The sequence below is a fragment of the Strix uralensis genome, chromosome 25, assembly GCF_047716275.1.
Source record: "Strix uralensis isolate ZFMK-TIS-50842 chromosome 25, bStrUra1, whole genome shotgun sequence".
In the NCBI taxonomy this organism is placed as follows: domain Eukaryota; kingdom Metazoa; phylum Chordata; class Aves; order Strigiformes; family Strigidae; genus Strix; species Strix uralensis.
In genome coordinates, this window is record NC_133996.1 from 4,681,513 (window position 1) to 4,702,809 (window position 21,297).

Genomic DNA, 21,297 nt, shown 5'->3' on the forward strand with positions numbered 1-21,297 from the left:
AGCGCCCGGCCGAGCCCTGCCCGAGGAAACGGGACAGGCAAGCTGGAGCCCCAGGCCTCAGCACTCTGCAGGACAAGGGAAATAAAGCAGAGGTTGGGGTATTTGAGCAGAGAGCCAGCCTTAGTTACATGTGATTTCTGCAACGGGGCGCTTCCTGGAGGGGTTTTTTTTCCCCTTCTCTATGGACTCGATGTATTTCAAGTATGTAGGCTTAGTTGTCTTCATCTTGTGGGGGAGGAATTTAGCTTGTGTCTATATTTAAAATCACCACTCTCACAACTAATCAGAAGTGTGACTTTCTCCTTTAATTAAGCCACTTATCCTTTAATAAAAAATAATCTAAATTTCAATCCCTTTCTCTTTTGCAAGGAGTGCATTGATTTGCTAATTTAACCACACGGCTCTTGCCAGGTGGGGAATCAGCCAATTTCTGGCACCAGGAATCTGCAGGCGATGATGCAAGCACACGGCCCGCAGGAGGCGGCTGGGTTTGTGGTGGGGGTAAGAAATGGCAAGACAAGACAATCTACAGCATTCCCAGTTTGCACTATTCCCATTCCCAGTCTGCACCACCCCTTTGTTCCAGAGGACTGTTAATTAAAACATGTAAATGACTACTAGACTTTTGTATCATGTATAAGTAATGGTGTTTCCTCAAAGGCTTCTTGGGGAATGCGAGACCAGCAGGCCACTGTCCCCCACAAACCCATTTACGCCTGGTTCAGCCCCAGGAGCTGCCCCGACAGCCCACACCAGCTCCGGATGAAGCCAGCAGCGCTCAGCCCACACACACCAGAGGGAAATACAGACACGTTCACTGGGCTGCCTTCAGCTCTCTGCACGGGGGCTTGTGGGGCACTCAGGAGGGCAGCAGCACTCACCCACAGCAAGGGCTGGCCATTTTCTGGGTGAAATCCTACTCTGGCACACGCAGGAACTAGAGGGGAAAGGCTCGCTTCAGCCCAGGAGAGCGGCAGCATCTATTTGCAGCCTCAAAAATCCAGTAGTACCAGTAGTGGGGTAGGCAGAGCCTGCCAGAGATCTCCTTAGAGCCCAGGGTGGTACTCCGCTTGTAATAACAACTACAAGTACATACTGGATGCAAGAATGCTGCTTTTACTCTTTAATCCCCTCTTTGAAAACGAAGCACACCCAGAAGAGCACTGTTTTGATTGTTAAAGGCCTCGGCAGGAGCCGCAGGGTCCCCACGGACAGGGTTCACCTCAGCTGCTCCAGGAGCTGGCTCTGTTTTCACACCCTGTTTGGCCTCGCTCTGTCACGTCCTCCAGCAGCACGTTACACACCAGTGGAAGTTTGGCACTGCCGCTCCCCACAGAAGATGAGCAGCACAGCTATTAGCCAACCCAGCACCTTTTACAAGCCCAGGATCACTTACGGGATGACTGTGATGAAGCACTACAGCTTACTTCTGTCCTAGCACAGCAAATAAACCTTTCTGTAGCTTTGCTGACAGCTAGATGACATTGTGCTGACTGAGAAGAAAGCATCTCTCTGTAGAAAGTTCAAAAACATCATCAAAGTTCAGATTTTATTTCAAAAACAGTCATGAACTTAATAAATTACACAATAATTTTCCTCATTATAAATTCTCCATAAAATATATTTTACAGTTTTTAAAGAAAGATTTGAAAAAAAAAAATCTTTTCTGAGTGCTGAAAAGTATCTTGACTTCGTGTCACGCTGGTGAATAACTCTGTAGCTGCTACAACAATTTGATTTATCAAAGGTTTTAAAACAAAGACCTCAGACAACAGAAATCAAACAGGACACAGAGCTCGAGGACTACCATTCAGTGTTAAACAAGGAAACACGCAGTGTCACCCAAGAGCAAGGCTAAGCACCATGAGAGGGATTTCAGGTACCCCCACCCTTTAAAGTGGCAATCAGTGCAAAGAAACACTTTGGGAGTCAAAAAACCCCAAAACTTTCCTGTGCTGCTCACTCCTTCCTGCACTGCAGGCAGGCAGCGTGTTCGGCATTCGCCCTCTGACATATTTCAGAGGAGAATCAGGCGATTTGCAAAGCACCTTAGAGGTGAGTAGGATTATTCTGTAGTAGATTCATACTTTAAGATAGTTGATTCTGACTTTTGCAGTGGGCAAGAGAGGAGGAAGTTAGCAATGTATTTTTAAAAAGCTCTCAAGTTTAACAAGGAAAAATGATATACCCTCTTAAATCTTTACTCATCGAATGACCACGCTGAAATGTAAGTACTGAGAAACAGCGTTGGCACAGGCAGCCAGAGGCTTGTTTTCCTCCTTTCAGTAACAAGCCCAGGCTTCAACTGTACTGAACTCACTTAAAATATGAGAACAAACAGATCTCTGCTTCTAGAACGTAAGATTGATTTCTTCTTATCGTTACTCACAGATAGGCTCCAAGTCTTCTTTTACAGACTAAGCTCCCTGCAAGGAAGGAGCGACCCTGGGGAGTCTGCGCAGGCGCGATGCCGTCGCTCCGGCCCTGCCCGTTCACGCTGCAGCGAGGAGCTCTGCTGTAGTCGGGTACACTGCCTTCTGAAAGTTACTTTTATAGCACCTTTTATAAAGAGTAAACTTTGTTTTGAGACAGCAAAGTGTATTTGTCTGAGAAGCACTGTTTAGACAACTTGCCTTAAATGATGAAGTGAAGCAAAGTAACAAGAATTAAGTACTAAGGCCCCTGGGTAACTGCTGCCAGCTCTATACAGCACCAGTAAGAACCACCTGTAAAGCCTCAGAAATTTGGAACAAACTGAATCCTTCGCTTTTGGAAGAACAAAAAAGTTGTATTTTATGCTGTTTATTCACTCGGGCAGAACAAACAGTGACTGATCAGAACTGCTCTCCCAGCACTAAGAGGGAACAGTGTCCCAGAAGCAAGTTACAGAAAGGAATACTTATGGTAAGGTAAGATTTGGGAAAAAACATGAAACTGATTTTATTAAGAAAACTGGGTTTTGTTGCAGCTTTAATATAGCTGCCTTTAAAGGCATTTTTTTTTTTTTTTTAAGACTCTACTTTTCTCAAAAGGTCAAATTGATGAGAAAGGTCACGGTCCTGCACCACAAGAACAAAGTGTTACGCTATTACAAAGCAGCTTCTGTCTGCCCTCGGGTGTCAGGTGGCCTCAGCGAAACCTCTCTCAGCATATCAATCTGCTGCTGTGCAACAAGAGCCGGGCATAAGCAGCCTTTCAACTACTTCAAAGCTTTCCACCCTACCATCCGTGCTTTTAAATAAAAATTACTTCTTTAAAAGGAGGAAAATAAATCAAAAATCAGCCAAGGTTGCCACACAAATCAGAGATACCTTTCACATGCTGGTTACTGAGTTTTCTCCTGTATTTGAGAATAGGTGTGTTCCACAAGACAAATAGTCACCCCCTTATCTCCTCATCACTACCAGGTTAAGGGCAGTGCCAGAAAGGAAGAGGCCATGACCTGTATTACTAATTAGATTCAGTCAATGGGAAAACTGTGCTGCCACCATATTTTTGAAGAATCTTAGAAATAACATGCTATGCTGCTGGATTCCCTCATCCACTTTTCCATAAACTAAGCCCACAGTACTCTGCTCTTATAAATCCTCAAGGTGCTATTGGGTTATGGGTACAAGAGTAGAGGGCGTGTTGTGAAACTGTAGATTAACTGATTAATAAAGTATTTGATTACTAGAAGAAAGCAAAATCGAATGATTGATGAACTAGCCAACATGCTAGCACCTGATTGCATACATTTTTTATTTGACTCCCTCGGTGACGAGCTCATTAAGCTGTAAGTGCTAAGCTTGGCCATGTCAGCACTTTAAAAACTGCTGATCCCTTTGCATTGCATTTTTTGTCTACAAAGTCAAGTCTCAGACCCTATCTCTGACATTAGATAACAAAAATAAATAATAAAGTTATTCAGGCCTGGAGAAGAAGGAATGCTTCTCATCTGTCTTCTTCACCTAGTTTTCAAGCAGACCCCAATCATTCAGACCCATAGCAAATAATTTAAGAAAAGTGGCATACACTCCCAGTCACTCATATACGTAATTATATACACAGAATTACTGTACAAAGCCTGAAGATTTGCACTACCAGCATGCAAATCGCTTTTTTCCATGAGAGTTCCTAATACTGACATAGGAAACTGGAATGTACGAAATACTTCGTGACACAGGGCTGGAAATCCAAGTCTCAGCTCTTAAGACATCCCACCGCCAGCGCACACAAACATCCGCACATCTTACACCTGCACGTAACATCCTGCTATCATACACATCAGCGCATCATTAACACCGCAGCCAGCTCACATGGGTATCATTTAGGAAACTCAAAGAGAGATTCGTTTGGTAGGAACTACAGCCTGCAGGTTTGAGTTCAGGCTCGTTTCTGTTACTGCCATTAAGTTGCACCATCAGCTCGATCGAGAGAGGGAACTCGCAGGTCACGTGTCCCAGCTGCTGTCTTTAAAAGCTATGTTGACTAATCGCAGTTCTAGCTCAAACGCATCGGGTCGGTCCTGCGGGTTGGCAGCCAGCATTTCCTTGATCAGCTGTTTCATTCGAGCGTTCATGGATTTTTTCTTGACGGGGATGAGCAGTTCCATTTTAGGGTTTTCTAGAAGCGCCTCTCCAACAGGCACGATCGCTGTCCCCTGCTTGACGTAACTCCCCAGAAGTTCTTTCTTTGTTTCCGTATCTATGAACGTGATTCTTTCCAACATTGCCCAGATTATAATCCCTAACGCAAAGATGTCTGCTTTGGCAGTGTAGTGTCCTTCCCAGACTTCAGGGGCCATATAGAAGTCAGTCCCACATGCAGTTGATAGAAAACACTTATTTACGTTGACTGGTTCCTCAGGATTCTGCCCTGAGGCTGAACACACCTTGCTCAGCCCAAAATCGGCTACTTTCAGGGTAGGCTCCAAGTCACCAGCATCCATCCTGCTCTGAGATATCAGAATATTGTCAGGTTTGAGATCACGATGAATAATCTGATTTTTGTGCAGGAACGCCAGCGCGCTGCTGAGCTGAAGCATGAAACTCGTGTTGGTCTTGCGGTTTGGCTTTCGGGACAACAGATACTCGTTCATGTCTCCTCCATCACAGAAATCCATTACAAACCAGAGGTAATAAGCACTTCTGGGGTCAAAGACTATTTCTCCTTTTAATGAGGTCTCTACAAGCTGCAACAAGGAAAAGAAATGTCATAACTACCTGATGATCACAAGAATGCAAAGGTATGATGGAAAAATGCATGAAGATTGGATCTTCCTCTCGACAATCCAGAGAGCAAGATATTGCAACTGGCAAAAATAAAACTATGCAAAATTTCCGATGAAAAATAAAATAAAAAAAATCACAATGTATTTGACAGCCTCCTTATTTTCATGCGTGTGAAGCATATCAAGTTCACGGCTCCTGCCCAGAAACTAGAGCTAGACCCAGATAACAGTATTTTGAGAGATACTAAATGGCCATTGCACTCCCATCTGTTTCAGCTGGACAGTGTCCCACCCCAGCAAAGCCCGTCCCACCCATTCTGCTAACAACTTTAATGTACAAAGTCTCAACAAGTAACTCCGTACAGTGCCAGGGGGTTGTATTTGTCCTCCACTGACGAAGCAGCATGGCAGTAGGTTTTTAAAGCCTGTTCTCCACTCCTTACACATTCATGTATTCTAGCCAGCGTTAACACAGGATCCCTTAACTCAGGGGAAGGAATGCTAATGCACCAGCAGAGCCAAACAGCTCCTGCACCTAACACCTTTCCCACCATCGTGATCCACGAGCTATTTTCTAGAATATAAGGAGTGAGTAGCTTGAGCAGCCAGTTCTAATAACTGCTTCATACAAAAAAACAAAGTAAAAACAGCAATGAGTTTTACTAATCCTGTTTACACAACTACACATTTGCCTCTTCAGCTCCTCTGAGGTGGCTCTTAGCATGCTCTGGAAGGTAAGTCTTGCAATTATTTCTGTTAGTAGTAAACCAATGTATATTAAACCAAACGTAGCTCCTACAGGCTTTCAAAAATTAAGGTAGCTATTAATATTTAGAGAAGCATTGTAAAGTGCTTTAAAAAAAAGCAACCTTTTCCAAGAGCAAAATCACTGGCAATTTATAGCTATCTTTCATTGCTAGCACAACTAGTACTCAAACTGGACCAAGTTAAAGCTGTAAATCCATGACAGAACTAGAAAACTACATATTCAGGGTTTATAGTCAGTAACAGTGAGATGAAGGTATCACAGGGCAGCAAGGAGTCTCCTTTGCCAAGTGAGCACCAACACACAGCTCTGCCCTCCGACATGGCTTTACAGAAGCTGTACTTGCAGCCCAGTTCAGAGCATGAGGACAACAAGATCCACCGCCACATCTGTGACGGTGGCAAAGCACCAAGACCAGGCTAGTTTAGGACTCTACTGCCTAAGTTCAGCTGACACCAGCTAAGCACCTGCCCCAGAGCCCTTCAGGAGACACTAACACCCCCCTCCCCCGCCAGCCTCCTCGCACAGCACCCCTTCAGCTCTGTAACATAATATCACCTGGGGTGGGGAGAGGGGAGGGCAAGCCAAGGGAGATCTGATTTTCTCTATTTTAGCACATGCTATTATAAAGCAGTCCCAGGCTCTTTGGAGTCAGCTCAGCTCTGCCCTTTGCTCTTCTCTGGAGCAGGAAAACAATTCGTAGTGCTTGCACCTGACACAGGCAGGATCTACACACCACGCAGTTAACAGGCACTACCACCACAAACCAATACCACAGCTGATCTGGAAGCTCTTCCCCACCTTGCAGTTCCACCCTGCTTTTTTTTTAAGCTCCTCTCTGTACAGCTGTCCACAAGTTTGATGCAATCTCTCACAGATCCACTAACGACCAGGAAGGTAAGGCACTAATTTCTCCCACATGAGCTGGTCAGTATTATTTTACCCTCATCCCATCAGTAACGACTACCAAGCTACAGGGAGTTTACAAAGGCAAGAACCTTCTTTCTCAGGCTCGTAGAGCGCTCCGCACAACAGGATCTGCACAGCCCTGAAGGGCTGTCAGATGAGTGTTCAGTAACAAAAGGTCCTACATTAGACATGCAAGAACGACAATAAAAACTGAAATGAAAAAAGCTGACTAGGGATAACACAACAAACATTGAGCAGGCTACTGACTTTTTGAACCAGAGACACAAATTTCTGCCAGGGGATGATTTATAGTTGGGGCAGCCTCTTGACAAGGGAATGAATCAGATCATCTTTCAAAGCCTTTCCAGAGCTACTTATTCTTCAAAAATATGCATCTTCAAACTTAAAGGCGACTTAAAGGGCACTTTCAGTAGCCACGCAGGGGAAGCAGTATTTATTCCCTTACTTATCGTACCTCTACCTCTCTTTGAAGCAATTAATAGTTATTTATTCAGAAAACAGCTCACCACGTGCTACCAATCGCTTATTATTTCTGAAAGAATTTTAAGTGTTGGCTTCCTAAAACAAGAAGGTTACTTCCTCTTCCAAGGACATCCAGGATTAAGAAATTCTTCAGAGCTCTGTCCCAAGACATTAGTACGTGTCTGCTCATTAACCCTGCAGCAGGGCTTCTACCAGGTAATGCAACAGCCTGCACCTCCCTTCTGCTTTATCTATGGTGTTTCCTCACATTATCAAAGCAGATTTACATTTAAAAAAAAAAATCCTGGAGTCTTTTAGAGTGGCATGGCTTCAAATTACAAGATACAGGTGATTGTTCAGTAGATACGCTCCTTTAAAGATATATAGGGTTTTTTTGGGTGTCATCAATGCAAACAATACCCTCTCCTAACTAAGCACACCTCAAAAAAAAAAAATAATCTTAGCTACCCACCTCCTTCCCTCCCAGCTACACATCCATATTAAGTACTTCCACCCCATTACCTCAGCTTCATGTACCTGTAAATAAAGGGAGGAACTGGAGCCATGGGACATCTTCTGCACCATACCATCTTTCTGCAAGATGCACTCCTCCAGGTGAATGACGTTGGGATGCTGGCTCTTGATACTGCTAAGTGCCCAGAACTCACGCAGAGCTAGTTCCACGTTCTCTGGAGCATGGCACCGAATCTTTTTCACCGCGACCCGTGCAGAGGTCTTCCTGACGACTGCTTCGTACACCACACCATAACTGCCACGACCAACCTCCCGTATTAGATCGTACTTAGGCTGGCTACTCACCATCTTCAAGATCAAGGGTTCTGGGGAAGGGGGAAAAACCCACAGAACTAAAACTTATGAACAAGAACTGGGCTGTATTTTCCCCCATAAGGCTTGGTGCGGCGATATCAGGCCTACCAAAACCCTGCAATTAACAGGGCAGCGCCTCCGAGCATGACACTGAACGCAAGGCTGCATTCGAGTGCTGGAACATTCCAGAAGCTATTCTGTAAACCTGTACCTGTTGCCACAGACTTGTTAAAAGTGAAATTACATCATTTTGGCGGGACTTTAAGATTTCAAATACAGCCCAGTTTTCAAGGTGGCAACAATTCAAACCTAGACTTGCACTGTGCCGAGACAGGACTATCACGTATGCTCCTGCTCCTTTCTCTCAGTGTCTTCTGTGAACATCTGTGGGAATAATAGTATGGTATCATGCTCTCCATCCACAGCTGGGATAGCAGAGAAAAGGTTCTAGTTGAAGCCTGTGGTTGGGCAGTAACAGATTTAATTAACACTGCCTTTTGTGGAGGTGACTGTATAAGTAAATGTTTGATATAATTTAATCATGAAATTCTTTTACTGATAACTAAGACAAGAGGATGCTTTGGATCACTTCCAATTTATTTTTTAATGTTACTATGATTTTTCACCTAGTCTCCTCTGAACGAGGAGTCTACACTTACAAAAAGTTAAAAAGGGTAACTCATTGCAGAAGCTTGTACCCAGCATCTAACTTTCACTGTTGCTCAACAGGGCAAGGACAATAGTTACAATATTCCTCTATAAGTAAAACAAGAGACACACCAAAAACAAAAAAGGCACCAAACACTACTACAGATTTATGACCCTCCCTGCACACTTCCCTGGAAGATTATAAACCAAAACACACCAGCACCATCTTCACACAAACAAACCAAAAATGGGACACTGACTATAGACAGGAGAAAAAAAAAAAGTTTGGCTAGCCAATTATCACTGATCAAACGTAATGAAAGGGAAAAATAACAAAAAAAAAAATCACAGCTAATATATCAGAACTAAAATAGTTTGTGAGACTGCCAGTGATATATGTCATTCTCTTTATGTCAGTAAAGCAGGCAGTAGGACCACACTGAAACAGGCTGTTATTAGGAGGAAGCTTCCAATTATTTCCACTGTTTTAGGTACTTTTTTTATAAAAAAGAAAAAAAAAGAAAAAGAGAGAGAAAAAGAGGTATCATCAGTCTCAGGGAAATACTACACAGATATTTTAACCTTTCAGCAAAGTTCTGTGATGAACATTTACAAGAACATTTGGAACTGAAGTGTGATGTGCCCAAGAAACACATTACCATGAGATTCTGCTCACAAGAGGCATTAGGCCTGCACCTGCAGCGTGACCCTGAGGAACAGGTTAAGATTACAGCCTGCACATTAACATCTGATGGGCCAACAGCCCCTCCCATGCCGGGGAGAAGAGCAGGATCTGTAACCTCACCAGCGGCCGAATATTTCCTGAGGAAAAGACTGTATTACTCAAGCACTGTCACAGCAGGTTCAAGTGAGCAGCAAAGGTACCCCTCCACGTTCAGAGCCAGTTCGCTGTGTGCTGTTACCAGAGAGGAGCTGTCATTCTGCCAAGGGTCGGGGTCGCTACCTGACTTCTTTCACCCCCACGGGCTAGGCCGGTCTGGAAATGCCACCGAGGTTTATTGCCCGAGCCGAGGGGAAGCGCCGCCCGCTCCCCAGGGCAGCTCTGAGGGCCCTGGCCCAGGGAGGGCACAGGCCAGGCAGGGCAAAGCAAACAGGCCAGGCCCGCCCCTGCACCCTCCTGCAGGCCTGGGAACCTGCGGCCAGCGGCTGACAGGGGAAGAGCTCTCCCTCCCTCCTTAGCAGCAATAATTACAGAATAAAATAAATTACCCCCCGCATCTCTTCGCCCCGCTCCTCCAGGGAGGCCCTGCAAGCCGCTGTCACACCGGGACCCCACCCGCACCGAGGGGGGACTTTGCTCCAGAGGAAACCCCCGAGGCACCGCTCGCTCCGGGCAGAGGCCGGGAGCGGGGTCTCCCCCCGCCAGCCGCGGCCCGAGGTGGAGCCCGCCCCGCCTCAGCGGGTACCCGGGCCCCCTCACAGCCCCCGCGCACAGCTGGGCCGGGGATCCCCGCACCGGGCGACTGGGCTGCGCCCGGCGCGGCCCCCACTACTATGACGCACAGCGGTGACCACCCGGCCCCGCTCCCCGCCGCCGGGCCGGGCCAAGCGCCGCGTTACCTCAGCGCCGCCGCCGCGCTGCCTCCGCCCGGCCGCCATTATAGGGCTCCCCCCGCCCCCTCCTGCCCTGCGCCGCCGCCGCCACGCCCCCGCCTCGGCCACGCCCCCCCCCCCCCCCGCCGTGCCACCGCCCTCTGATTGGCCAGCGGCGCGGGGCCGCCGGAGAGCGCGCGCGCAGTTCTCGCGCTGGCGCGGCGGCGCCCTGTGCCCGGTGATGGGCGGCGAGTTGTGTCCTCCTCTGTTCCCCCCCCGACCCGACCCGACCCGGCGGCTCCCTGCCCTGCCCTTGCATCCCCCACCGCTGCGCTCACCCCCCCTTGGCAATAACGGCCCTTCTCTTTTTTCACAGAACCCCAGAACCATCCAGGTTGGAAAAGACCCTGAAGCTCCTCCAGTCCAACCACGAACCTCACCCTGACCGTTCCCAACTCCACCAGATCCCTCAGCGCTGGGTCAACCCGAATCTTCAACCCCTCCAGGGATGGGGACTCCCCCCCTGCCCTGGGCAGCCCATTCCAACGCCCAACAACCCCTTCTGCAAAGAAATCCTTCCTAAGAGCCAGTCTGACCCTGCCCTGGTGCAGCTTGAGGCCATTCCCTCTTGTCCTGGCGCTGGTTCCTTGGCTCAAGAGACTCATCCCCCCTCTCTGCACCCTCCTTTCAGGGAGTTGGAGAGGGCCATGAGGTCTCCCCTCAGCCTCCTCTTCTCCAGACTAAACCCCCCCAGTTCCCTCAGCCGCTCCCCATCGGACCTGTGCTCCAGACCCTGCACCAGCTCCGTTGCCCTTCTCTGGACACGCTCGAGTCATTCAATGGCCTTTTTGGAGTGAGGGGCCCAAAACTGAACCCACTCATCGAGGGGCGGCCTCCCCAGTGCCGAGCACAGGGGTCAGATCCCTTCCCTGTCCCTGCTGGCCACGCTAGTGCTGATACAAGCCAGGATGCCATTGGCCTTCTTGGCCACCTGGGCACACTGCTGGCTCCTGTTCAGCCAGGGGGAGATCTGTAATTTTAATTCATTTATTGCTTAGCATGAAGAAAAAAAAAATCAGTAGAGTCCCTTACACCTTTGGTTGCACTCTGTCTTTGTGTGACAGTGGCACAGGTCCTGGTGGAGAGCTGTCCCCCCACCCTGCTCTCTGCCTCTCCTCCGCAGGCTGCAGGGCTGGAGGTGCCCCCCATGCACAGGGTTGGGGGGGCATGAGGCTCCTGCCACCCCCTCCTCCGCTGTCCCCTCAACCCAAGGGCCATCACAGTCGTTTTGGGAGAAGCCAGGGGCAGCTGCTGCTCAGAGCCCTGCAGAGATCAAGCAGAGGCCATTCAGATACGCTCCCGCCAGAGCAACGTGCTCTTGCACCTCTCCTGGGTTAATTGGGAACAAGCCAGGTGGTGATTAGCACCCCGGGGCCCTGCCTAAGCTGCCCCAAGCCAATTAGTGCCCGGCGAACCCCTTGCGGATTTTGAAAGCTGATTAGGGCATTACAACCCCTCCATTCCCGCGAATCCCCTTAATCGAGTCCAGAAGCAATTAGTTAATCAATGCCACCCCCCGGCCGTGGGGATGGGTGCCTATGTGGGTGCCCCACTCCTGGCTCCAGCCGGTGGCTGACCCCCGCGCTGCCCTCCCGAGTGCCCAGCCAGCCCTGCTTCCGTGCCAATTCCTTCCTGGAAGAGTCCCAAGTGCCAAAACGGGGACAATTTTGCAAGATGTGCTTGGCCGATCCCAGCACAGTCACTTGGCCGACATGTGAGCCTGCCCGGAAGGAGCACCCAGACCAGCTGTGGGGCTGCCCTGCCCCGGGGGGGTCTGGCTGCACCAAAAACGGGCTCTGTGCACCCATGGGCCTCCGTACCCATGGACTCATGTACCTGTGTACCCCTGCACCCGTGAACTCCTGTACCTATCCACCAGTGTACCCCTGCACCCATGTACCCCTGGACCAATGCACCCATGTACCCTGTGTACCCATTTATGGGTGCACCCATGCACCCCTGCACCCATGAACCCCTGCACCCCTGCATTTGTGCACCCATTTACCCACGCACCTGTGTACCCGCACACCCAGGCACTTGTGCACCCATCTACCCCCATACCCCTGTACTTGTGCACCCCTGCACCCCTGTACCCATGCACCCGCACACCCCATGCACCCCTGCACTTGTGCACCCATCTACCCCCACACCCCTGCACTTCTGCAACCATGCACCCCTGCACCCACATACCCCTGTACTTGCGCACCCATGTACCCCTGCACCCCATGCACCCATGCACTTGTGCACCCATTTACCCACTCACCCCTCCACTTGTGCACCCATGCACCCCTGTACTTGTGCACCCACATACTCATGCCCCCCAGCACCCATCCCCTCCTGCCCGCAGTCGCTGTGGGTGCAGCAGCAGCCACCACCCCGCCCCACCCTGTCCCCCCCAGCGTGGCCATAGGTGCTATAATTACCCCCTTCTCCTCCTGCAGCTGCCAATATTTACAGGTCTCCCTGTGGACGGGCGCTGGCAGTTGGCACGACACCCTGTTTATCGCTGCCCCAGCCGGGCATCCTGCGCTGGGGCTGTTTTCCCTGGCGGGTGCATGTTCTGAGGGGCTGTGTTAGGTCGTTTCCCCCCCCCCGCCCTCAGCCGTTTCTGGGTCAGGTTTTGCAACCGAGCGGAGGGGCTGGTTAGGTCATGGCTGGGCACGCCAGCACGGGGAGCAGCCCTTGCAGCCCTTCCTGCGGCTCACCCTATATCTGGGGGTGCAAAAGAGCCCCCCAGCCCCTGCCTGGGGAGGGAGGGGGAGACCCTGGTGCATGTGCCAGGCATGGGGGCTGTGTCTCCCTGGTGCTGCCTCTCCCCTCCCAGCACAACCTGGGGACCCACTGGTGAAACATGTTTGCACCCCAGCAGTGGCCACATTTTGGGGGTGCAAAGAGAAATGCTCCACACAAACCACCCACGCTGCTGCCGGCCTCGACTCTGCCCCATTCCTGGCACCATCGCAATGTCTGAATGTCCACAGGGCTGGTTTTTTGCCCCTCCGCACCCCCACCCTGATGCCGTTGGGGGGCCCAGCCCCAGAATCCGGCCACGCTGTCCCCCGGGGTGTGCGGCTGTTTGGCCCCGGGGCGAAGTGTTGCCCTGTTTACCCTCCAGCTCTGGTTTCAGCGTGCCAGCAGCCGCACATGGGCGGGCAGGGCCTCCCGGACAGCCTGTCCTCAGCTTGTTGTTTACTGCCATCGGTGGCATCCCGATGGCTCAGTCCCATGTGACATGTGCTGTATCCACATCGGACACCAGACCCCGCATCGCGATTTGGCTCCACGTGACTGGGAAGCGACTTATAAATAGGGGGATGAGGGGTGCTGGTGGCAGCTGAGAGCGGGTGAGAGGAGTGACCGTTGTGCCGATGGATTTCCAAGCCGGTATCCTGCGGGATGGCAGCCCCATGGACAGCCTGGAGAAGCAGCTCATCTGCCCCATCTGCCTGGAGATGTTCAGCAAGCCGGTGGTGATCCTGCCCTGCCAGCACAACCTCTGCCGCAAGTGTGCCAACGACGTCTTCCAGGTGAGAGGGAGTCCCTGTGCCCATTTCCCACCCCCCCGCCCAGGGTTGGAGGTCACCGGGATGCTCGTGGTGCTGTGGGGATGCTCATGGACCTCTCCAATGTGCATCTCTCCCTCCCAGGCCGCCAACCCGTACTGGCAGAGCCGGGGCAGTGTGATTTCAGGGGGCCGGTTCCGGTGCCCGTCGTGTCGCCATGAGGTGCTGCTGGACCGTCACGGTGTCTATGGGCTGCAGAGGAACCTGCTGGTGGAGAACATCATTGACATCTACAAGCAGGAGTTCTCCAGGTGAGCACAGGCAGCTGCGGGTCATGGCTTGTGCCTTACTCCAGAGGGGACGTGGGGACATGGGGACACGGGGACGCAGGGAGATGGGGATGCCCACCTGCCGAGCCCCAGCACCATCATTGAGACCACAGGAGATTGCACCTGGGGGAGAAACTGGGGGGTTTTCTGCTGGCTCAATGGTCCCCGATCCAAATCTTCCTCCCCTGACCCAAAACTTCATCCCTGATCCAAATCTTCCTCTCCTGACCCAAATCCCCCACCCTGTCCAGAGCACTTTGGGTCTCTGCGTGGCTCAGGGGGATGGTGGGTCCCTGGGGGGGTGGTGGCAGCAGGGCAGGTCCTGACCCCCCTGTGCTCTCCAGCCAGAGCATTCGGTGGGAGATAAGGGGTGTGGGGGACAAATCCAGGCTCTGCTCATGACAGCAGGCACTGCTGGCTGATAAGGGGCAGAGGGACAGTTTTGGGGGGGCCCACTCAGTAAAAGTGTGCAGCTGTGGCAGGGGGGACAGAGGGGTCACAGGCTCTTGAAGCAGAGCAGTGGCCCTGGCCAAATTCCCTGAACTGCTGTAAATATTGTTTGAGAGCCATGGGGACAGGGACGATGGCACATGGCAGGTGTCTGCAGCTGCCGGGGGGGGCTTGGGGGGCCAGCCCTGCCTTTGCTTCAGTGGGTTGGCTTGTCCCCACGTCCCCCCTTGCTGTAGAGGGGATGATTTGGCTGTAGAGGGGATGATCTGGCTCTAGAGGGGATGATTTGGCTGCGGCCCCTTGGCTGGGACCCCCGGGGGTTTCTGGGCGCTCCCACCCTGGTCACGCGTTGGGTGACAACAATAAATCCTGGCAGATCAAGGCTAAAATTAGGCACTTGTGCAGCCTCCCCAGAGCCCTCCGCCCACTGGTGCTGACTGCTGCTGTGCCCAGTGTCACACTGGTTTAAACTGGGGCTTACTGGGCTTGGGGCTTATGGAGGCACAGCGGTCAGTGGCTCCCGAAGGAGCAACTGTGGGGTTATGCCAGGATCTGGCCTCTTTCCTGGGGACCTAATTTTGGGGTGGCTGTGCAGCATCAGCGGGGACGTCACTGCAGTGGGGATGATGCTCCGAGGAAGATGTCATCGTGGTGGGGATGATGCTGCAATGGGGACACCATCACGGCAGGGATGTCACAGCAGTGGGGACGTCACCCCGATGGGGATGTCACCCTGATGGCGACGTCACTGCGGCCATGCCGCTCTCTCCAGCAGGCCACTGAAGAAGGGGGAGCACCCCATGTGCAAGGAGCATGAGGACGAGCGGATCAACATCTACTGTGTCACCTGCGAGGTCCCCACCTGCTCCATGTGCAAAGTCTTCGGTGCCCACAAGGACTGTGAGGTCGCCCCCCTGCAAACCATCTTCCAGGGACAGAAGGTGCCTTGGGGGGGGGGGGGCGGGGGGGCACGGGGGGGTGCTGCGGGGGACATGGCTGGTCCCGGGGCGATGTGCTGAGTTGGGGCGGCCACAAATAGCATTGGGACCCGCTCATGGGGTATTAATAGTCCCCGGGTGACTTCGCCCAGGAGACAGCCTATATTTAGAGCAGTCACAGCTTGTGGGGGGAGCAGAGCTGGGGCCACGCAATGCCCAGCCCATCCCCATGTCGGGATGGGAGCTGTCCCTGCCCCTGTCCCCACTGGAGTTCAAGCTGTTTCTGTCTATCCCTGCCCAGACCGAGCTGAACAACTGCATCTCCATGTTGGTGGCGGGGAACGACCGGATCCAGACCATCATCTCCCAGCTGGAGGACTCGTGCCGGAGCACTGAGGTGAGGAAAGAGAGAAAAGGAGCCCTCGGAAACGCGGGGGTGAAACCTCAGCCAGGGGCTGTTCGGGATGGCCAAAAGGGAGCTGGAACCCCCGGAGCAGGGAGACCCCCGGGATGCTGCCGGTGCTGAGGGACACACATGTGGCATCCCTTGCCCCTTGTCCCCGCAGGAGAACAGCGAGGCGGCCAGGCAGGAGCTGTGCGCTCGCTTCGATGCCTTGGCAGCGCTGCTGGAGGAGAAGAAGTCGGAGCTGCTGCAGCGCATCACCCGTGAGCAGGGCGACAAGACGGGCTTCGTCCAGGGCCTCATCTGCCAGTACAAGGAGCAGCTGCAGAAGTCAAGCCGGCTGGTGGAGACGGCGATCCAGGCCATGGAGGAGACTGGGGGGGCTGCCTTCCTCATGGTGAGACCCCAAACCTCCCCCCCGTCCCCTCTGGTGCTGGCACGGGGTCCCACCGGCTTGGGGACACCCCGGCGGCTGCTGCGTGGCTTCACTCACCTCTCCTCTCTCTCCCCACAGAACGCCAAGCAGCTCATTAAAACGTAAGTGCCCAAAATGGGGAAAATTTGGTGATCCTCAGTCCTGCAGCCGGACAGGATTTGGCTGCGGGTCTTTATTGGTGGCACCCAGGCAGCGAGTGCGGGGATGCCCCGACCCCCCACCCCAGCACCCCAACATGGTGAGGGGACAGCGGGGGGACATGGCTGTGCTCTCCCCGCTCAGGATCGTGGAGGCCTCCAAGGGCGGCAGGCTGGAGAAGATCGAGCACGGCTACGAGAGCATGGACGCCTTCTCGGTGAGCCTGGACCATCTCGCCGAGGCGGTCCGCGCCTTGGACTTCGACCCCGGTAATTTAACCCCCAACCCCCCCCCCCCCCCCCAATGTCCCTTTACCAACTCCCACCGACCCGGTGGCACCCATCACCTTTCCCGGTGGTGACGTTTGCCCGCCTGTTTGCAGCTGAGGAAGACGAGGAGTATTTTGATGGGGAGGAAGAAGAAGTGGAGGAGGATGTGGTGCCTGAGAGGACGGTGATAGGTAAGGGGTGGCACAGCCGAGCCCACCTCCCCGGGACCCTCAAGCACCCACGGGGGACCTTTGGGGGTTTGGACCCCCCTTGACCCCCCCATTCTTCCCCCCAGCAACTCCCCAGTAGCCGCAGTGACGTTGCCAGCGCAGGAGAAGCGCCGCGGGCACAGGATGTCCGGCGATGGGACTCAGGGTGGGGGGGGACACATGTGGGGGCCGACAGCCTCACAAGCTGGCGCCTGCTCCAGCATGGGACACTTTTCTATACGGGTGCAAACAGACAATTCCGCACGTTTTATATCTTCCTTGTTTTGTATATAATTGTCATGGATTTGAATTTTGTGTATTTTGTAAAGAAAACTGTGGTTTGGATGGTTTTTTCACCTCGCCTCTCATTCTCACCTCGCCAGCCCCGCGATGGGCACTGGGGATGCAGGTGGGTTTTTCCAGGCTGGTGCCATCACCGGTGTCCCCGCCAGCACCTGGCATGGCAGAGGGACACCTCCCGGTCCAACAATTAATTTTTGACCTCATTAGCACCTTCGGTAGCGCTGGCACCCTGCGCCTGGCCGCCTGCCTGGGGATGTAACAGGCACCCGGCAGGATTTATCTCCTGGGGTGCCCAGGGCCAGTGCTTGCCCGGGCTTGGGGATGCGGTGTGGGGGGTGAGGATGCTCCGGGCCTCTGCCAGTCCCCAAAATGGGGACAGACTTGGCATCGAGCTGTAGGTTTGCTGCCGGCTGAGCTCACACGACTGCAGAAAAATACCACAAATGCAAAACTACACCACAAATGTGAAAGCCTGGCCAAGGGGAAACTGAGGCAGCGCCCGCAGCAGTGCTCTGGGCTGTGCCACAGCTGTAATTAACCCCAGGGCAATTAGCGCTTGCTCCCCGGGGTGGTGGGCAGGAGTCATGGATTGGGGGGGGGGGGGGGGGCCGTGCAGCCCCAGGCTTACCCGTGGCTGGATCTAAACTGGGGGGACCCGAGGGCTCCTGGGGTGGGGTGGGGGGAGTCACTGGGTGCCTTTAGGGGGGACAGGGGGATGCTCCATCCTCCCCCCACTTTGGGGGCTGCACCCATGCCCTGGTGTGCGGTTCCTGGGGGGTACCCATGGTGGGGTCCCAGAGTAATCCCCCCCTCCCCCCCTCCCTCAGCAGCCCCCCCTGGGTGCCGGGTGAGTGGGCCCCAGGGCAGGCGGCCGCGGGCGCTTTGCAGCCGGCCTGGCCCTCTCCTCCCCCCGCCGGCCTTTGCACACGAGTCCCCGTCACTTCGCACGGGCCGAGGCCACCAGCTGCCACCAGCGCCGGCCACACGCCGGGGTCACCCGCTCCGGCCCCCCGCCTCGGAGGAGGATGGCAGCCGGCGAGGAGAAACGGCACCTGCTGAGCGAGGGCGCAGGCGGGTAGGGGTTCCCGGGGGGGAGATGGGGATGTGGTGTCCCCTCTTCCCCGTGGGGCTCCCAGGTGGGGTCCCCTGGAGGCATCTGGCTGGAGAAGGGGCTGGGGGGGGGGCGTTCAGGGGCAGAATTCCTCCAGGCTCCCCACTTCAGCCCCCGACCACCCCTTTCCCCAGCAGGTCCTACCTGGGGGCGGCGCAAAAGAACGGGCACAACTCGGTGCAGGGACAGGCGCCCGCTCTGGAGCTGGGGGCACGGCGCGGCCAGCACTGCCACGCACGGGGGGCCGCTGGCCACCCCGGCCAGCAGCAGCGGGCACGCAGGAAGCTCTACCTGGCTGCTGGCATCTGCCTTGTCTTCATGGTGGGGGAAGCCGTGGGTGAGTGGTGGGGGCAGGTTCCGCATGGGGTGGTCCCCACGGGGGCACCCCGAGTGGCTGCCCACAGCCCCTCGTACCCTGACTCCCCGTTGTGGGTGCAGGCAGGATGCGGGCAGGGCTCCCTGTGGCTTTTCAGTGGGTTGAAGCGCCCAGTGGGGTCCCCACTGTGGTTCGGGGTGACCTGGTCTGGGTGGGACCCCCACTCTGGTGGGACCTCCCCCCCCAATGCAACCCCCGATGTCCCCTCTCCGCAGGGGGGTACCTGGCCCACAGCCTGGCCATCCTGACAGACGCAGCCCACCTCCTGACAGACTTCGCCAGCATCATGATCAGCCTCTTTGCTCTCTGGGTGTCCTCACGCCCCCCCACCAAAACCATGAACTTTGGCTGGCACCGGGCAGGTAATGGGGTGACACCAACCCTGGGGGCTGTCACCCGGCTTCTGGGGGCCCCAGGGAGCACTTGGAGCATCTCAGGGTGCCCCGGGGAGCCCTGGGGGGGTGTGGGGAGCCAGGGGAGAGGCACCAACGTCCCCATGCAGGGAGGAACCCTGAGGTGGGGTGCTGGGTGCCCACCCCGAACACCGGTGCTACTGGGGGGGGGAGCAGGGGGGTGCTCAGGCTTGGTGTGATGGCGAAGCAGCAATGTGGGGCGTGTGGGGGGGTGTCTCCGCAGAGATCCTGGGGGCCCTGCTCTCCGTGCTCTCCATCTGGGTGGTGACGGGTGTCCTGGTCTATCTGGCGGCCCAGCGTTTGCTCTCGGACAACTACGACATCGAAGGCGACGTCATGCTCATCACCTCTGCCTGCGCCGTGGCCGTCAACATCGTGTACGTACGGCCAGGTCTCACCCTACCCGAGTGTGTGTCCCCCACCCCATCCCGTGCCCAGTGGCCCCAGGGATGTCACCGCTGCCCTGCCCGCAGGATGGGGGTGGCTCTGCACCAGACGGGCCATGGGCACAGCCATGGGGCAGCCAGCGAGCAGCCCAACGCCAGCGTCCGCGCTGCCTTCGTCCACGTCGTGGGGGACCTGCTGCAGAGTGTCGGCGTCCTCATCGCGTCCTACATCATCTTTTTTAAGGTCTGGATGGTCACGGGGGCAAAGGGGATGTTGGGGACATGGGGACAGCGGCTTCTGCCAGCCCTGGCCAGGCACAGGGGCAAGACAGAGGGGACCGTGTCCCCTTCCCGCTGGTGCCGATGGGGATTTGGGGTGGGGTGACAGCACTGGAGGGGCCTCACCCTCTCCCACCCCCCTCCAGCCCGAGTACAAGTACGTGGATCCCATCTGCACCTTCCTCTTCTCCGCACTGGTTCTGGGGACGACGCTGACCATCCTCCGCGATGTCCTCCTCGTCCTCATGGAGGGTAGGTACTCACTGGGGGGGGGCGATCTGGGTTGCGGGGGCCACCCATGGGTGTCGCATCCCCTGTCTCCCCCCAGCACCCGTGGCTCTCCCTCCCCAGGTACCCCCAAAGGGATGGACTTCAACGCCGTGCGGGAGACGCTGCTGGCGGTGGCGGGGGTGGAGGCCGTGCACAGCCTCCACATCTGGGCGCTGACGGCCGCGCAGCCACTGCTCTCGGTGCACATCGCCATCAGTGAGTCGCCGCTCCCCGGCAAAGCGACGGAGGGGGTGACGGGGAGGGATTCGGGGTTCACCGACACCCCAACATCCCCTCCCTTGCTCCTTGCAGACGCAGGCGCCAGCGCGCAGGAGGTGCTGGAGGAGGCCAGCTCCCGGCTGCAGGGCGCCTTCCGCTTCCACACCACCACCATCCAGGTGGAGAGCTACTCCGAGGAGATGCGGGACTGCCGGGAGTGCCAGCCCCCCCGCGACTGAGCCCCCCCCACCACCCCGGCAGCCCCTTCGTGTTCTGAGAGGGACTTTTCATCCGTGGAAAATAAAGTGGAACAAAGGGCTGGGTGTGCACAGTGGGGGATGTCAGGTCTGGCGGCGCCGGGCGTTATCTCAGGTGTCTGCTAGGAGCGAAGCCATCAAGGACGGACCCACGGCTGCGGCGGCCGGAGGAGAGCAGCTGTTGGAGGCCAGCAGCCTTAATTTTCCCTATTTCTAGTCAGCTGGTGGGAAAATGAAGCTGAAACGACTCATTTTCCTTCTTCAGGGAGCGCTGGGAGGCAATGGGGTGCTGGGCTGGCCTGGGGCTGTGGGGGGACCCATCGCAGCCGGGGGGAGGGAGGACACGCCTCGCTCTCGCCTCTTATCGCTCCTCTGTTTGCCCTTGGGAAGCCAAAGGACTCGCCCTCCCCACGGGGCTGGGGGCTGGGGGGGGCTGCGTATGCAGCCGGGTGCCACACAGGTTATTTCCAGGGTGCCCGGGTGCTGATGGTGCACCAAACCACCGGTGCTCCCAGTGCTCCCCGCCGGGCACAGCCCACTCCCCCACA

At 55.0% G+C, this 21,297-nt stretch overlaps 3 protein-coding genes across 7 annotated transcripts; 2 read left to right on the forward strand and 1 right to left on the reverse strand.

Annotated features, from left to right (window-relative positions):
- Window positions 1-1,535: 1,535 nt before the first annotated feature.
- PDIK1L (PDLIM1 interacting kinase 1 like) lies at window positions 1,536-10,486 on the reverse strand. Of its 4 annotated transcripts, none has more exons than XM_074894092.1 (3): window positions 10,428-10,486; window positions 7,908-8,209; window positions 1,536-5,173 (listed from the first exon to the last, which is right to left on the reverse strand). In XM_074894092.1, the coding sequence occupies exons 2-3, from the start codon at window positions 8,190-8,192 to the stop codon at window positions 4,433-4,435; spliced, it is 1,026 nt and encodes a 341-aa protein (XP_074750193.1). In that variant the 5' UTR covers window positions 8,193-8,209; window positions 10,428-10,486; the 3' UTR covers window positions 1,536-4,432. The 4 variants fall into 4 exon arrangements, with proteins under 4 accessions (XP_074750193.1, XP_074750191.1, XP_074750194.1 ...); XM_074894090.1 differs by having other exon boundaries at window positions 7,908-9,340; window positions 10,428-10,484; XM_074894093.1 differs by lacking the exon at window positions 10,428-10,486 and adding an exon at window positions 10,077-10,349.
- Window positions 10,487-13,793: 3,307 nt separating this feature from the next.
- TRIM63 (tripartite motif containing 63) lies at window positions 13,794-17,480 on the forward strand. Of its 2 annotated transcripts, none has more exons than XM_074894504.1 (9): window positions 13,794-13,987; window positions 14,108-14,274; window positions 15,515-15,683; window positions 15,982-16,077; window positions 16,247-16,480; window positions 16,598-16,620; window positions 16,802-16,926; window positions 17,040-17,117; window positions 17,222-17,480. In XM_074894504.1, exons 1-9 carry the CDS (start codon window positions 13,829-13,831, stop codon window positions 17,233-17,235), a joined length of 1,065 nt encoding a protein of 354 aa, XP_074750605.1. In that variant the 5' UTR covers window positions 13,794-13,828; the 3' UTR covers window positions 17,236-17,480. The 2 variants fall into 2 exon arrangements, with proteins under 2 accessions (XP_074750605.1, XP_074750606.1); XM_074894505.1 differs by having other exon boundaries at window positions 15,518-15,683.
- A 950-nt stretch (window positions 17,481-18,430) lies between these two features.
- On the forward strand, window positions 18,431-20,811 carry SLC30A2 (solute carrier family 30 member 2). Its single transcript, XM_074894379.1, has 8 exons — window positions 18,431-18,513; window positions 18,687-18,886; window positions 19,141-19,287; window positions 19,562-19,715; window positions 19,812-19,968; window positions 20,150-20,255; window positions 20,355-20,489; window positions 20,586-20,811. Exons 1-8 carry the CDS (start codon window positions 18,464-18,466, stop codon window positions 20,729-20,731), a joined length of 1,095 nt encoding a protein of 364 aa, XP_074750480.1. The 5' UTR covers window positions 18,431-18,463; the 3' UTR covers window positions 20,732-20,811.
- Window positions 20,812-21,297: the final 486 nt, after the last annotated feature.